The following is a 17766-nucleotide window of genomic DNA, read 5'->3' as shown; positions in this document are numbered from 1 at the left end:
GAGCAAAATATAATTGGCTCCCAAAAGGATTATGCCATGATCACATTGAATCATCAGTCTGAAGAAGGGTCTCGACCCCCCCTGACATCAGTCTGAAGAAGGGTCTCGACCCGAAACGTCACCCATTCCTTCTCTCCCGAGATGCTGCCTGACCTGCTGAGTTACTCCAGCATTTTGTGAATAAATACCTTCGATTTGTACCAGCATCTGCAGTTATTTTCTTATACATTGAATGGCGGTGCGTACAGGCTCGAAGGGCCGAATGGCCCCCTCCTGCACCTATTTTTCTATGTCTGTTTCTAAGATATAGATGTGATCATTAAATGCTGATACAGCCACCGCATAGGCGATGTCACACGTAAAACGCAAACATACTCTGCATGTGTGATTTGTCGGGATCGTGGCCTCCTTACCACCACCTGTCGGGACGAGCATATCTCTCGGGTTGCAACCCACCCCCCCCCCCCCCCAGCGTCCACTCCTGGTGCGGATGAGTAAGCGCTGGCGCCCGGCCGGGAGGCAGGAACTGTCGTCACGGCGCCAGGAGTCGGGGGAAGGAACCAGGCCCGGACGCGACCGGCCGTCTCCTAGCAACCGGCCGTCTCCGAGCAACCGGCCAACGCCGGCTGCAGACAGAAGCATGGCGGAGCCCGCGTTCACATTCAGGCACCTGGGCAACAAGAAGATGAACTTCATGCAGGAGAGAAAACACAGCGATCTTCTGGCGAAATGGTAAAAGCCGCGGGCGAGGGTCGGCAGCCAGTGCAAACCGAGCAGGGGCACTGCCAGAGGACGAGGCCAGTGTCAGTGGGTTCAGAAGTGGCAGGAGGGCAGAATGGGGTTCATTTTCATGGAACAGTTGCAGAATTAGTCCACTCACGTCCACCCCGCCATTCAATCACGGCTGATCTGTCTCTCCCTCCTAACCCCATTCTCCTGCCTTCTCCCCACAACCCCTGACACCTGGACTAATCACGAATCTGTGTAGGAAAGAACTGCAGATGCTGGTTTAAATCGAAGGTAGACACAAAATACTGGAGTAACTCAGCGGGTCAGGCAGCATCACTGGAGAGAAGGAATGGGTGATGTTTCGGGTCGAGACCCTTCCTCAGATGCTCAAGAATCTATCTATCTCTGCCTTAAAAAATACCCAATGACGGCCTCCACAGCCTTCTGTGGCAATGAATTCCACAGATTCACCACCCTCTATAGAAATTCTTCCTCATCTCCTTCCTAAAGGAGGAACATCCTTTAATTCTGAGACTTTGACGTGGTCCTAGACTCTCCCACGAGTGGAAACATCTTCTCCACATCCACTCTATCCAGGCCGGAAAGCGGGGAGAGAGATTTGGTTCGCAGGACAGGGCAAGGTCAAAAGTATAAGCATGAATCGCAGTCCTGGATGGTCACGGTCTATCCAGAACATTACATCTGGTAGCTAATTCAGCATTCTCAGAGAGGTGGTCTGCTAGTCCCACTTCTTCTTCTGGACCAGGAGAAGACATTTGGCAGGATAGAGCATAAATACTGTCAGAGCTCTGCAGGCGTTTCTATTCAGATCTCAATTTGTAGCTGCAGAGTGTGTGACAAATGTTCATGAGTCCTTGAAGGTATACTTTGCTTTAGCAGAGGCTTTGGAGAAATCTGGTCTGAAGATTATAAATTTATAGTTTGGTTACTCAAAATCATTCCTATGCCTTCTTGGCAGGGTTTAGCTTGTACAGATTGTGCATGGAGTTTGTATTCTTCATTTACAATAATGATATGTTGCTAATAGTCACAGAATCTGTTGGCTTCTTTTCTGCTGTAACCTTGATAACGATCAGTTAGGAGAAACGTTTTGGAATCCTGGTCAGGCTTTGTCAGACATGGGCCTCCAGTTGAGTAGATGAGTTATTTGGGGGCTTACAAGGGTCCTGCCAAGGAAGCCTGGCCAAATAACTGGTGTGTCTGCTAAATACGGCCCAAATACCTGTTGTAAATCAGATGGAGGATTCAATGTGATCGCATTGATCAAGTTGATCGCTTTGCTCACACCCCATTCTTTTACTGCCAAAATCAAATGTTTGTTGAATTCTTTTGAGGCTAAAGGAAATTCTGGTTGAGTCACATGAATGAGGAGGCCAGTGAGTTTCTGGTGTGTGTCCATATTCAGCTGTGACTGTTCACTTTCAGACATTGAGAGAGCTCTGCATATATGGCATTTTCCCATGTAATGTATGTTAACAATGCATGGGCACTGTTCTCATTGTCTATTGTTATCAAAGCCTCATTGATGGTATGGCCTGTTTTTTACATCAATCTAGTTAAAGTCTGGGGCATGAAGGCTTCAGGGATGACTCGAACCCCAGTCATTTTCTCTTCTGTTGGGCAGAGTTATAAAAACATTGAAAGCACATACCACCATATTCAAGAACAGCTTCTTCCCTGCTGTTGTCGTAGGATTGTTTTGACCTCTCATATGCTAATGATGTACTCTTGATCTCCCAGTATACCTTGTTCGGGCCCTTGTACAGCCAATCTTGGAGTCATTAGCTTCATCAGGACAACCAGGACTTTTGTGCATAGGTTGGGTAAAGAGCTTGTGAACAAACCACTCATATGCTAGGGATGAATTTCCCACTACTTTGTGGCGGCCCTTGTAATTTTTTGACTCCATTTTCTCTGTAGCTAGGACACTATAGTCTGCACTCTGTTTATTTCCTCCTTTGCATGACCTGGTTTACTCATGTATGTATTATTTGCCTAGATAACACACAAAATAATAAACCAATACCAAAACAAATACAAAACTTGAATGGAAATGCAAAAGGGATTTGAAGAGAAATGAGCATTCCCATTTGGCAGCCCTTCTTCCAACATTATGCTCGTGTCCCCTTCCAACATTATGCTCGTGTCCCTGTGAGAAAGAGCCACTCTACCGCTGTCCGCTGGAACTTCTAACCACTTCCACAGTCAACTTCAGTGTCAGAGCAGCAAAGTGAGATTTCACAAGGCAGCTGGTGGATTGGTTGACAGATCAAAATTGCCTAATTGTGGAGCCAATAAAAAGAAAACAAAGCGCGGTGGAGTGGCCGTGTTGGGAGTAAGTCAGTGTGGAGGTTAAGTGTGAGGATTTGGCGAGAAAGCTGAGCAAAAACTGAGCAAAGGGTCAGAGGAGCTAAAGATGTGGTCTGCTGCTTCTTGTGTGTGATTGTTGTACTTTTTTTCTCTCCTGGTTTTAGTGCAGACGTGGTGACAGGTAGAATGGTGCAATGCTCTTGCAAAATGTGGAAAGTCAAGGAAACTGCTGGTGTCCCTGATAACTATATCGGTGGGAATTATTGTTATGCATCCTTATACAATGGATGGCCACAATGCACCCTCTAGATTAAGGGGTTTTGAAAAGAGTACTTTTAAAATAAAATTACCTGACTTGAGCGCTAATTTTTTTAAGTCGGACTGAATTCTTTTTTTTTTAATGCTTGGTGCTAAGGATAATTCTAATAAAGTAATTTTCATTTTTGCTCAGTATTTATCTTTCTATCCTGCTAGGTCAATGCAGGGTAGGATTATAGTCCAGGCTTTCAGTTTTGATGAATACTTTCAGCCTTATGACAAAGATAAATTTGTACAGGTGAGTATTGCTGTATTTTCATTATATTTTCTTATAAACTGTCAAGCTACATATTTGCTCATGCTATTTTTAGCATCCAAATTGTTGCTTCGGATATCTGCAAGAGAATCTCATTTGGTGAGAACATAATTTTAAAGAGCTTTCTTTGATTTATTGATTCAGTAATAATCTTTATTTTGTACTCATTTATCTCTTGCAGTTTTTGTTTTTCTTATCGCAAATGTATAATTTCTGTACAATTATCCTTTCAAATGTAAGTTCAGAATAATTCAGTTAGAGTAATGATCCCCTGAATAGTCTTATAAAAATGATAAGTGGTGTGGGTCTCTGATGATGCTAGCTGCCTTTTTGAGGCTACGACTCCGATAAATCCCTTCAATGGTGGTGAGGTCAGAACCTGTGATGGACAGGGCAGCATTCACAACTTTTTGCACTCTTCTTTGCTCCTGGGCATTCAAGTTGCCGAACCACATCATGATGCAACTGGTCAATATGCTCTCTACTGTGCACCTGTAGAAGTTCAAGAGAATCCTCTCCGGCACACCAAATTCAGCTGAAAGAGCTGCAGTTAAAATTCATCTGCGAGAGCAATGATAGCAACAATCCAAAAACAGTTTTCATAGAGCATCTTATTTCATCAATATCTTAAAATACATTGTAGGCAGTATATTAATTTTAAAATGCACAAACTAGCTTAAAATTTACAAAGTAATTTAGCAAGTATTTTTAATATCAATTTATTAAATATGTTTATCTTGCATAAATCCATAGGCATTTTTCAAGGATCCCAATGTTGTGGCCAATCTTCAAATTATCTCATCTTCAACTTGTGAATGGACAACTCTAGGTATGATCAATGTATGTTTGGCATAAAAGTTGTTGTAAGGAAAACACCAATCCATGTAAACATATATATGATCTGATGTAAGTGTGAATCTGAATTGAACTAAATGTTGCCATTTTAAATAAAAACAGAATTGCTGGTAATACATTAGTAGGTCAGACAACATCTGTGAAGAGAGAAACAAAATTAAGGTTTCAGATAAAAATCCTTCATCGCGACCGGACAGTGAAAAAACTAAATTGCAAAAAGGAGGAGGGATCAAGAATAAGGACAATGCTAGTGGGGGTCTGGTTATCCACAAAGCTTTTGGAGTGGCCTAATTATAGACGATTAATAGCAGACAGGAAGAGAACTTAATAAAATAACTTTCTCAAATTGAGATTTGCAGAGTACAGCAGTTGCAGAAAAATCTGACTAATGTGAATACTGGAAATACCGTAAGATTTGGTAGCATCTGTGGAGAGCGAAAAACTGAGTTAATTAGAATTGCCTTGATCTGACAAAAACAGGAAAGGTTGATTATCGGAAACTGGAGAATTTGATTTTGAGTCTAAGGACTGCCACTGAAGGTAGATGTCATGCTTGTCCTTGAGTTTATGTTGAGCTACATAGGAACCCGAAAGAAGCCAAAAACCTACATATCAATTGGATAGATGTAGAATTAAAATGACTAGCAATTGGAAGCTCAGGGTCAACCTGGTGAACTGAACAGGAGTGTTTTGCAATGCAATCATCCAAAAGAAAGAGGACCCTACATTGTGTGCACAAATGCACTAAATTAGATTGGAGTAAATGTAAATGAATTCCTGTTTCGTGTGGTAGGACTGTTGCGTTCCTGGCTAACTGGGTTGGATGAAGCTGCAGGGCAGGAGTTCATCTCCTCTGGTGGTGTGGGAAATGTTATGAATCACCAAAAGAACAACCCCTACAAAATTCCTTGAAAGGGGAAGTGAAAATGTGTCAGGTGCTGAAATATCATTGAAAGGAGTGGATATTATAAAAGTTAGGACATGTGGAATGCGAGCAGGAAATAATGGAGGGGGGATTGAGACCCATGGTTAATAATAAAGGAAGACATCCCAGAGGCACAGGTGTGAAAAGTCATCTGAACGGATACAGCAGAGACAGAGCAAATGGGAGAGTGGAATGTGTCAGAGATAGCTATTGGTATCGGTGGGGCTATGATGGATATTGGCCAGTGGCTTTGTCCCTGAGTTTTCTCCATTTTTTATTTTTCACTCCAAAGTTATGGGAGGTGAGGTTTTGTATTGGCAATTGCTGTTGTTGAGATTCCAGTTGAAAAATGTTTTATCTCCTTTATTTCACCTTCTTTATTTTGCCTTCTCTAATTTTTTTCTATTTGGAAATCACCACTCTGTATTTTGGAGCTTTGGTTCTTCCATTTAGTAGATCAGACATACAAACAATCTTAACTCTCATGCAGCAAAGGATTGAGAGAAAGTGGGACATATACATTTATGTTACTCTCCAATACTCCTTTTTAACTACTTTAGATCTAACATTTGTTTCCTTAATTGTACCAAAATACTCAAATGTCTCTTATCATGCATTTTATAATTTAATATACTCCATTCGTCCTGCCATTAGTCTTTCTGTTTTTTCTTTCATTTCTCCCTTCTTATGAACATTTTAAGCCATACTTTATTTTCTTCCACAGCTAATGAAAAATTGCTGGCCTGAAACTTAAAAGTTGTTACTCTTCCACAAATATTACCTGACCTGCTGACTATTTCCACTATTTTCTGGTTTTGCTATATTCTCAATGACCAGGAGAGATACTTGTCCTTGCCTTAGCCCTTAATTGACAATCTGCTTTTGTCGGTGAGATCTGCATTCATGGCCTTTCATACTTCTGTGTTCAGTGAATTCTCGACACCTAGTAGCCGCAGCTGATGAGAGTTATTAATGTATACAATTCTCAAAAAAGTTGTTATTGCACAAGGAAAGTCAAATAATGTCAAGATAATAGACAACACATGCTACCTGACCACCACAGATCATCTATTTAGACATACTGAAATCTCTATTGAAGCATTCCATTTTTACTTCTTTCAAAGCATATACAATTCTATTTTATATTTTGATTATAGTTAGAATAAGAATTTCCTGAAAAAGTCCCACCTGAGACTTCATCTGCTCTGTAATTAGAAGCAGTGTGTGGGTTACCCACCACAATTCATTCTGCAGTGCAGCAATATGATCATGATTTTAGATGATGATCTCAGTTGAAGGGGAAAGATAAAGTTTAGGATGTTATTTACTAACCGGGAGTTCACGTAGGCCTAAGCAGACTGAGCGGATGTGTTCAGCGAAACGATTGCTGAGCCTGTGCCAGAAATGTTACTCCAGCACTTTGTGTCTATCTAGGATGTTATCAAATGGGGAAAAAAACTTGTTGTGAAGACAAGTAGTAAGTTAGAGGATTGTAAAGATTTTAGAAATTTGCCAAAGATAATTTAAAGACGGAGAAAATGAATAAGGAGAATGAGCTTATGTTAAATACAAAAACAGCTTCCACATTTATATAAAACAAGAGATAGTTGCTGAAGTAAACATTGGTCCCATAGAAAATTAAAAATAAGAAATAAAGAATTGAGACTTTGATCAAAACCTTGTATCTGTCATCATGACAAAGTGCTGAAAACTCTGATAACAGTGGAGAACCAGGGGACAAAAGAGAGATAGAAATTTTAAACAATCATTTTCACTCGAGAAAAATTGCTAACCAAACTCATAAGTCTAAAAACTGACCAGTCCCCAGAACTTGATGGCCTTTATCTCAAGGAGTCAAAAGAAATGATTGAAGAAATAGTGGATGCATTGGTTGAGGTATTCCAAGTTGCCAGTCTTTGAAAAATGGTTGAAGAATAAGAAGTCACTCGTTTAAGATGGAAGAAAGGAATTTCTTCTCTCAGAGGGAGAGATGAATTTTAAAAACAGAATAATATAGATTTATGAGGAGTTGAGAGAAACATTATGTTGATGTCTTAGAATAAATTGGCCAAGATCTTGTGATTGGTGATTGGTGTACTGTCAACTCCTGGTCATATACCTTATCTGCTTATGGAACTTTGTGATTGCATTTGGGAGAAAGGGGGTTGGGGTTGCTTCCAACATGACAATTGTATAGGCACACAGGAGAGGGAAAATGCGTAATTATATAGTGTTCCAAATTCACATTTGAAGACCAGAATGCCATAAAGATACAACCTATGACTTCATAAATGTTAAGAGGCAGGCAACTCCATGTGCCCATAAAGTCTGCAAATCTCTGCTCACGAGCAAAGAGTCAATTTCTCTCCTTGAGCAGAGAACATACCTTATATCACCAGCTATCAACAAACATGATCTAGAGCCTAAGAAGTTCAGAACGGAAGTAATATTCACCTAGGTAGACAGAACAGGAAAGGGGAAAATTATTGGTTAATGGGTGGGAGGACTGCATGCAGAAAATGACAAATCTCTGTCATCACTCTCAGAAAACATTATGCTTTAGAATTCTTGCACTATAGTCAATTAGAGACAGATTTGTACTTTGTGGATATCTCCAGAACGATACTCTCTCCTCACTAGAGTCTGTCTGCTCCTTCTCCTTCAGGCTCTTCTCGCAATGCACCTCTCTGCTCTCATCCTTCTCCTAGTCAGGCCTCAGGCTTGGAGAAACTAGTACAACAGCATCAATTATAATTCCCAGGGCTAAATAAGATATATTCCAGGTTTCTATGGAAGATATGGGAGGAGATGCTAGTGCTCTGGCAGAACCTTTTGCATTTTGTCCAGAAAACCGAAGGATAGCTAAAGTTGTTTTTTCATTTAAGAAGGGCATGGGATAAGCCAAGCAACCACACGCCAATGAGTCTTTCTTCAATGGTAGGAAAGTTATTGAAAATCCTCAGGAGAAATTCCTAAGGGATAGGATTTATGTACATTTGGAAGACAGGAATTGATCAAGAATAGTCAGCACAGCTTCGTGTGGGAGAAATCCCAGCTCACTAATTTGAGTTTTTGACGAGGTGCTAAGTTTGACGAAGGGTGGTAGACTTTGTCTACATGAACTTTAGTAAGGCATTTGGCAATGTCCCGCAATATAGACTGGTCCAGAAGGCTAAGGCCTTTGGGATTCAAGGTGGGCTAGCTAATTGGATCCACAACTGGCTTGGTGATAGGACCAGAGGGTAGTGGTGGAATATTCTTTTTATTTTTGGAAGTCCGTAACCTGTGGTGCACCTGTGTCTGTTATATTTATTAGCGACTTGGATGTGTATGAAGGAGATATGATTCGTCGGTTTGCATATGACACAAAAGTTGGTGGTGTTGTGGTTAATGAGGAAGGTTGTGTAAGATTATATAACAAATATAAATCAGATGGAAAGTGGGGCAGAGTGGTGGCAGATGGAATTTAACCCTGACAAGTGTGTGATAATGCATTTTGGGAAGTCTAAAAGGAGTAGGACATATACAGAAAAAGGTAGGGCACAAGGAATGTTGTTAAACAGAGGGACCTTGCAGTTCATGGCCCTTGCTTCCTGGAAGAAGTAACACAGGTAGATAGGATGGTGAAGAAGGCATATGATATGCGTGCCTTCTCAGGTTGTGATATAGAGTATAAAAGTTGGGACATTGTAAACCTTACAAAACACCTGCTGCATTCTGGTCACCACACTATCGGACGGATATGATTGTGTTGGAGAGAGTGCAGAGAAGATTCACCAGGATGTGCCTGGATTTGGACACAATCCAGATCCCCATACAAAATGGGGAGAGATTGGATAGCCTAAGTTTACTTCCCATCGAGCAAAGAAAACTGAGGGAATGTTAAGTTATTAGAGGCATCGATAATTAGAATCTTTTTCCTTTGGTAGTCGTATTAAAAACAGAGGGCATAGGATTAAGGTGAAAGAAAGGAGTTTTAAATGGTGTGGGAGGGGAAGTTTTTTTTTCACACAGTAGGTAACTGATACAAGCATGTGAATTTTCCGCATTACCGCAGATTTCCACGTTTTTAAAATCCATTTTCCTCGCATATTGCATGATTTCCGCGTTTTTCACTTTGCCAAAATCTCGTTTACCAACGGAGAAAGCGTATCGAAAATAAGAAAGAAAAAAAAGAAAAAAAACGATGTACAGCTGCGTTTCTCAACTGTGGTTCCCCAGAACACTAGGGGTTCCACGAGAAATAGCCGCTAATCATTGAAATCCGGACAAAATTACGAGAGCACACTTTAAATCCCCCCGCCCTGGAAGTCTTCTCGAAATTTTGGCACCTAGGCTGGGCAAGGCAGCCAATCTCGACCTCATCGGGACTTCCACAGCTGATCGGTGGGTTGAATTTGTAACCTGCGGCCGGGGCTCTGGAACTCCAACCCAGCTGGAGCCAGCACATCTATCCCCATAGCCGACTTCCTTGGCCGGCTGGATAAACCAGCAAAGCTCTGGAACCAAGAGTGCCAGAAAATCAGTGGTGGGACTGTAATGAGTAAATATTAAATTTAAGTGCAAGATTATATAACTAAATTAATTATAATAATAAAAATGTTATTGGTATGCAGTGACATATTCACATTATTTCGTAATTCTGTTTTTACTTTGAAATGCACTAAAAGAGACTTGAAACCGGTAATTTTGTGTGTAATTTTTTTTTAAAAATCCAATTCTTTGACCCTTCGCTGTACGTCTCGCGCAAGTGCTCGGCTCTTTTCCTCTTTTTTTTTACCTCACTCACATGCCTGCTCATATCGGAAACTTACTGCCAGAAGTGGTGGTGATGTCACTTAGACAATAGACAATAGACAATAGGTGCAGGAGTAGGCCATTCGGCCCTTCGAGCCAGCACCTCCATTCAATGTGATCATGGCTGATCATTCTCAATCAGTACCCCGTTCCTGCCTTCTCCTCATACCCCCTGACTCCGCTATCCTTAAGAGCTCTATCTAGCTCTCTCTTGAATGCATTCAGAGAATTGGCCTCCACTGCCTTCTGAGGCAGAGAATTCCACAGGTTCACAACTCTCTGACTGAAAAGGTTTTTCCTCATCTCCGTTCTAAATGGCCTATCCCTTATTCTTAAACTGTGGCCCCTTGTTCTGGAATCACTTTGTTTAAAAGACCTTTAAACAGGAACAAATAGGCAAGACAGAGAAGGTCTGGATATAATAGAGGCAAATGGGATTTGTGTAGTTGACCAAGAAAGTTGGCATATATACAGTAGGCAAAAGGGCCTATTTCTGTGCTACATGATAATGTGACACTGTGACACTGTAACCAGTGATAAATAGTAGTGGACCTCAGCTCTCATCAAAACTCATCACGTGACCTCCATCTCCATGTTTCTGTCATGGGATGAAGTGGGCTCAGTTCCAAATTGTTCCTCAACAAATGTAAATATTTGATGAACTCTGTAAATTGCACAGATGTAGAGTATATTTGCAGCTAAGATTTCCTTTACTGCAAGAGGTCACACTCTCTCAGTTACATTTTAGTGCTTCACTTTCAGGGAAAATTGGAAACTAGACATTGTGCGTGAATTGACATAATCCATATATATTCTATTTTCTACAAGTGTGGCTATGTCATCTGCATGACAGAAGCCAATCAAATCATATTTTGAAAGTTCAATGTGCAGTAAGGTTGTAGTCATATTTTCCTGTTGATTTTTACATCAGTCATTTAGCATTTAAAAAGCATACATTTTGCAACTGAATTCTTTGGCCAATGTTTCTATTTATTTTAAATTCTGTCTCAGCAGGAGTAGAAGTTAAGAAATTAGAAGCAGAGGAAATTCCCTGCAAGGAAGTTTCAATGTCGTTTTTTGACTGTTTGTACACTAATGATATTGTACGAGAAGCGGGGCACATTAATAAATGTCTGGATGAATTCTATGAGGATTTTGTTATTGCTGATCGGCTTCGACAGGTAAGACCTTCATGCATCAAAAATGTCATTATATGCTGGGGCCATATAAAAATTAATTTATTTTAAAAGTTTAAGCGAATGGAATGCTTCCTGCAAAAACATAATGCTCCCAGTTGAAGAACTTAATTTAAATTTTACTGGGTTTCTGTTTTATTTCTTGGTGTGGCTGTACGACTAACAGCTTTGCTGAAGCAGTACTTTGAGAGGTCGTATTAGAATTAATGATTTTAAAGGCTTATGGCGAGTCGTAGGCGATGTGCGTTGAGGTAGATGTTTATTGTAAGATTAACAACCGTGACAACCAACGCACTAAACGACAGACAACCATAAATCTTACTGTCTCTCTCGGAGTTCTAAACCAGACTGCTCGGTACCTTTACCTGCGCACCACCTCACCTCTTCTACCAATCAGAGGGTTCGATGGTCTGGACCAATCCCTGTGCCCCTACATGACCCCCCCCCCCAGAACCCTCGGCGCGGTACCGGGCAGGTGCCCGGACCACCCGACCGGAGCGGGTGTGGAGAGGAGAGGGAGGCCCCACCGGGGGTGGGGACGGGGAAGCCGGCACCGCGGGAGGAGGGGGAACTGACGGAGCCGGAGGCGGCAGTGGCAAGGCGACCGGGGGAAGAGGAATCCCGAACGGGGTCAGCGAGGGGGAAAACTGCTGTACGGGAGCCGCGGCCGGAGGTTGAGCCGCTGTGACGGGCTGGTCTGGGTCCAAATAGGCAGGCTTGAGGCGGGACACCGAGACGACCTCCTGTCGTGTGCCCACTTCCAACGTGAAGGTGACTGTGCCTTTCTTCACTACCCTGAACGGACCCTGGTAAACCGGCCGGAACGGGGGACAGTGGGCATCGATGCGTCGGAACACAAACTCGCAGTCGCCCAAGGCCGGCGGGACATGTGAAGGGGGATCCCCGTGACGAGAAGCAGGGACCGGGGCCAGGGACCCCACCCGTGCTCGGAGTGAAGCTAAGAGTGCTGGCATGGAGGGAGGGGGGTAGAACATTGAGGGAGAACGTCGCCTGGTACCCGCAGGGGCGAGCCATAGACCAGGTCTGCCGAGGAAGCTCCGAGATCGTGCTTCGGAGCCGTGCGGATACCCAGGAGAACCCATGGGAGCTGGTCGGCCCAGTCGGGGCCGGACAGGCGGGCAGTGAGGGACGCTTTAAGCTACCTGTGGAACCGCTCCACCATCCCGTTGGCCTGGGGGTGATAGGCGGTGGTTTGCTGTAATCGGGACCCGCACAGCTGAGTCAGAGCCACCCACAGGGACGAGGGACCACAGGCTACCTGTGCCAACCGCAACCCCGAGGTGGTGTGGGGGTACAGGGAGGGGGTGTCTTCCAGGCGCTGAGCCTCCGCGAGCTCCTGGAAATCCACCCCGGAACTTACCTCGGCAACCGGGGAAACCGCCGGTCTGGACAGGGCATCCGCCACGGCGTTTAGTTTTCCCGCAATGTGCCGAACGTCGGTGGTAAATTCCGAAACGAAAGTGAGGTGTCTCTGCTGGCGGGCCGACCACGGATCGGAAACCTTCAAAAAAGCAGACGTCAGTGGCTTGTGGTCAGTGAAAGCCACGAAAAAGCGACCCTCTAAAAAATAGCGAAAATGACGGATCGCCAGGTAGAGGGCCAGGAGCTCCCGATCAAAGGCACTGTACGCTATCTCGGGGCGAATGAGCTGGCGGCTGAAAAACGCCAAAGGGTGCCAGAGGCCGTTAACCTGCTGTTCTAAGACGCCCCCCACCGCCACGCCGGAGGCATCGACGGTGAGGGCGGTGGGGGCAGAGGAGCGCAGGTGGACGAGCATGGTGGCGTTCGCGAGGGCCAGCTTGGCCGCCGCGAAAGCCGCGTCGGCAGCAGGGGACCACACGAGCTCGGTGGGGTTACCCGCGAGGCATTGGAAAAGGGGGCGCATGATCCGAGCTGCCGCCGGGACGAATCGGTGGTAAAAATTCACCATGCCTACAAACTCTTGTAACCCTTTGATAGTGTCGGGGCGGGGGAAGGAGCGGATAGCAGCCACCTTCTCGGGCAAGGGAACGGCACCGGCCTGTGTGATCCGATGACCCAGGAAATCGACTGAGGATAGTCCGAATTGGCATTTGGACGGGCGTAGGATCAGACCGTGGTCCTGCAACCTTTGGAATATGGAGCGCAGGTGGGACCGGTGTTCGTGAGCCGACCGACTTGCCACGAGAATATCGTCCAGATATATGAACACAAAAGGCATACCCCGACCCACATGATCCATGAGGCGTTGAAACGCCTGGGCGGCGTTTTTGAGGCCGAAAGGCATCTGCAGCCACTCAAAAAGCCCGAACGGGGTGATCGTGGCGGTCTTAGGGATGTCTGCGGGGCGAACCGGGATCTGGTGATACCCTCGGACTAAGTCCAGTTTTGAGAATACCGTGGCACCCTCTAGGCTGGCAGAAAAATCCTGAATATGCGGGATTGGGTATCGGTCAGCCGTGGTGATGGCGTTCAGACATCGGTAATCGCCACATGGTCTCCACCCCCCAGATGCTTTTGGGACCATGAGGCCCACGGGCTGTCTGACGGGCGTACGATCCCCAGCCGTTCCAAAGTGAGGAACTCTTTGCGAGCGACTGCCAGCTTATCAGGGGGTAGGCGTCGGGCTCGGGCGAAAACAGGCGGTCCCTCCGTAGGGGTGAAGTGCACGACTCCGTGCTTGGCGGCAGGTGTGTCGAAACGCTGGACTAGGAGCTCCGGGAATTCAGCGAGTATCGCAGCAAACGGGTCGGAGGTCGTGGTGACGGCCTGGACGGTCGGGCTGGATGACACGGAAACCGAAGGAGCGGGAGGGTCAACGCTACTGGACGACGGCTGCAGGCTCTTCCCGCGGACGTCAGGGATCAATGAAAAAGCCCAAAGGAAATCCGCTCCCAGGATTGCCTGGCCTACATCTGCGATGATGAAAGTCCAGTTGTAGGTCCTGGAACCAAAGGACAGGGACATGTCCCGTGTTCCGTAGGTACGGACAGGGCTGCCGTTCACCGCAATGAGTGGGGGGCCGGTCTTACCTGATCGCGCTTCCTGGCAGGATGGAGGCACAATGCTGACGATCGCCCCGGTGTCCACGAGGAAAACGGTACCTGTATGTTGCTCAGCAAGGTAGAGGCGATGGTTCTGGCCGATCGAGATTGCCTCTACATTTGATCGGCCGAGACATTTCCCGAGAATGTGCAGGGGCTTCTACAGTTGCGTGCCGCTGCTCCCCACCGTCTATGAAAGAAACACCAGCCGCGCTGGTGTGTTTCTATGTCGCGGGCCTGTTTCAAAATGGCCGCCGTCGACGTAGCAGCTTGGCGGGTTTTTTGAAAAGTGGCGGGCGGATGGGCGCCATCTTGGCCGCGCGGTCGGTCGCTCACCGGTGTGGAAACCCGATTGACTGAGCCGGGGCGCCTCGTCTTTGCCGCGACCAGTGCGTCCGCCTTTTCTGCAAAATCCATCGGGTCCCCGAAAGTAACGTCTGCTAGGACTACGCGGACGTCCTCTGGCAGCTTCTCGCGGAATGCCTCCTCGAACTTGAGGCATTTGGTGTGCTCTCCCGCTAGTGTCATCATCTCCGTCATGAGGACCGACGGCGGTCGGTCCCCGAGCTCAGGTAAGTGCAGGAGTGTGCTGGCCCGCTGTTGTTGGCTGCGGCCGAAGGTTTTCAGCAGCAGCGACTTGAGGCCCGCACACTTGCCTGTCTCTGGCGGGTCGGTGACGTACTGTGCGACCCGTGCGGACGTCTCCGACGGCAGGACGCTCAATAGATGGTAGAACCTGGTCTTGTCCTCCTGTACTCCCCGGAGGTGGAACTGTGCCTCCGCTTGGGCGAACCACAGGCGTGGTTGGTGGGCCCAGAATGGGGGCAGATGAACGCCGACTGCGTTCGGCGTCGATGCCTCCCGATGGGACATCTTGGTGATCTGTGATCACGTCGGGGTCACCACTATGGCGAGTCGTAGGCGATGTGCGTTGAGGTAGACGTTTATTGTAAGATTAACAACCGTGACAACCAACGCACTAAACAACAGACAACCATAAATCTTACTGTTTCTCTTGGAGTTCTAAACCAGACTGCTCGGTACCTTTACCTGCGCACCACCTCACCTCTTCTACCAATCAGAGGGTTTGATGGTCTGGACCAATCCTTGTGCCCCTACAGGCTGAATATTCCTGGCTGGATTGATGGTGTTGGTGGCAATGTTTGATGATTGGACATTTTGGTGTTTACCTCTACATCTTTATCATTCTTGCCTTCTTTGAAGATGCTTCTTAAACTTATCTCTTTACCCACGCTTTAGAATTCAAGTTTGGCTTGATGCTAAATTTGGTTTGGAATCATTCCTGTAAAATACTGTTTTACCACATTCAAGTTGTGAAACAAATACAGTTTATTGTTACTGTTTAGTTAAAGAAAGTTGCATATCACTGCAAAGGAATTATATGGCACAGTAAACTATGTATATGAAGGAACTGCAGATGCTGGTTTACACCAAAGATTGGCACAAAATGTTGTCTTAACTCAGTGGGTCAGGCAGCATCTCTGGAGAAAAAGAATTGGTGCCGTTTTGGGTCGAGACCCTTCTTCAGACTGAGAGTCAGGGGAGAGGGAAACTAGAGGTATGAAAAGGTTCAGCACAGTAAACTAGTTCTTTGAGGTTTTATGGGTCTGCACAGCTGCTAATTTGATTATGTAACAGTGTGATTTATTGTTAATGTTTATTGATGCTGAGATAATTTGAAAAGCTCCTCTGGTTTCTCTGAATTTATGGTTCATCTTTAAAGCTTGCATACGGAGATAATTGAAGAATTAAATGCCAATTATGGAGCAATTTGTCTTGGAAAACTGCAGCGTAGCAATCTCACTGACATTTCTTGAAACGGGTATTCTCCCGCTGAAATTTAGATTTGTTTCTTATATTTTCTTCCGAGATAGAGGGAGGCCATAAATGTCCATGACACCCAACAAATCAGTAGACAGTTGACCTACCAGTCCCCTGCTGGAATGTGAGGGGAAACCCATACAAAATCCACATGGACAGGATCACATCTTGGTCGCTGGAGCTGTATGGCAGTGGCAGTAATTGCACTGCCAATGTGCTGTTAGTATTTGATTGTTTTGTTCAATCCTTAACGATCAGTGAGCTATCCATCTGAATATCTCTGAATTTTGAAGTCCTTTATACATTCCATTTAAACGATTTCATGAAGTGAAACAAAGGACAATTGCCTTGTTTTTTTAATTCAAGGGCCCCCTCACAGAATAGTTATGAAAAATGCCTATTCTTAAATAGTTGGTGTTATGTAGAGAAAAAAAACCAAAATGATTCATCTGAATCTTTTCTACTTTCATTGCAGTTCTACATTTCAGTGCAACTCAGCTGATTTGTTCTCTGTTACAAAATGCATTTTCATCTTAAAATTGAGTTGTTATAAATTAACTATCATTAATCATTTTGCAATATCAGGTGGAAGAACAGGTTTTATCTTGTGATATTGAAAAAGAATTGCCTCATTTGTCAATAAACTAATGGACCAATTATGTAAAAGAAATGAAGAGCAAAAACCAGAACCTGTATTTTTAGCTTTGAATAATAGAGAAAGTTGATGCATAAAATAGGAAAGGGCTTTTGAGTAATGTGCTGAATTATATCACGTGCCAACCATCAATCTGGTAGGCAAGTGATTGATATTTTATTCATTCCTAATTTTTCATTTGGTTTCACTGATTAGTATTCTATATTTAATTTAGGTATTACTGTTGGAAGACTCTGACGGTTATCAAATATTCAGTGATACAGAACGCAAGGAATTTATCTTCTGCCTCTTCAAACATTTCTGCTTGGGAGGAATACTCTGTCAATTTGAAGATACGATTGACCCTTATCTAGAAATCACCAAGGCAGTTTACAAGGAAATAGTCAGGTTTGTAAAAACTGTCCCAGGTTATTATCTTTTAATATTACATTTGAAGATTTCAAATGCTCATATTGTCCATTAAGCACGTTTGAAAGATTTTTTACCTTCCTCTTCTCTTCATTCTGATATGTCCTTGGACGCAGAAAGTGTTATTATTTTTTTATTTTCTCTCCTTTAATAATTCCAGTCTTCTGAAGCTCTTTATTTAAACTATTGGATGGGAACTTGCAGATGTTAATTGGGTGAGTCTATTTGCGGGAATTAGGATGGCTGGCAAGTGGAAGGCTTTCAAAAATGAGATGTTGAAAGACTGGAGCGACTAGGCTTGTATACACTGGAATTTAGAAGGATGAGAGGGGATCTTATCGAAACGTATAAGATTATTCAGGGGTTGGACACGTTAGAGGCAGGAAACATGTTCCCAATGTTGGGGGAGT

The 17766-nt window shown here is 44.4% G+C and overlaps 1 protein-coding gene across 3 annotated transcripts in view; it reads left to right on the top strand.

Moving 5' to 3' along the window:
* Nucleotides 1-547: 547 nt before the first annotated feature.
* The window catches only part of cfap300 (cilia and flagella associated protein 300), a 30345-nt gene continuing 13126 nt past the window's right edge, over nt 548-17766 (top strand). Inside the window, exons 1-5 of one of the 3 annotated variants that reach the window (XM_078403152.1) lie at nt 548-732; nt 3535-3616; nt 4388-4463; nt 11226-11392; nt 17163-17335. In XM_078403152.1, the coding sequence (XP_078259278.1) occupies nt 641-732; nt 3535-3616; nt 4388-4463; nt 11226-11392; nt 17163-17335 (590 nt within the window). In that variant the 5' untranslated portion in view covers nt 548-640. Of the gene's footprint in view, nt 733-834; nt 1021-3534; nt 3617-4387; nt 4464-11222; nt 11393-17162; nt 17336-17766 lie in introns of those variants that run through there. The other 2 variants (XM_078403151.1, XM_078403154.1) reach the window with 2 other exon arrangements.

Source organism: Rhinoraja longicauda, chromosome 7, assembly GCF_053455715.1.
Source record: "Rhinoraja longicauda isolate Sanriku21f chromosome 7, sRhiLon1.1, whole genome shotgun sequence".
Taxonomy (NCBI): domain Eukaryota; kingdom Metazoa; phylum Chordata; class Chondrichthyes; order Rajiformes; family Arhynchobatidae; genus Rhinoraja; species Rhinoraja longicauda.
The sequence above is the reverse complement of the archived record's forward strand: the minus strand, read 5'-3'. Positions and strand labels throughout refer to the sequence as shown.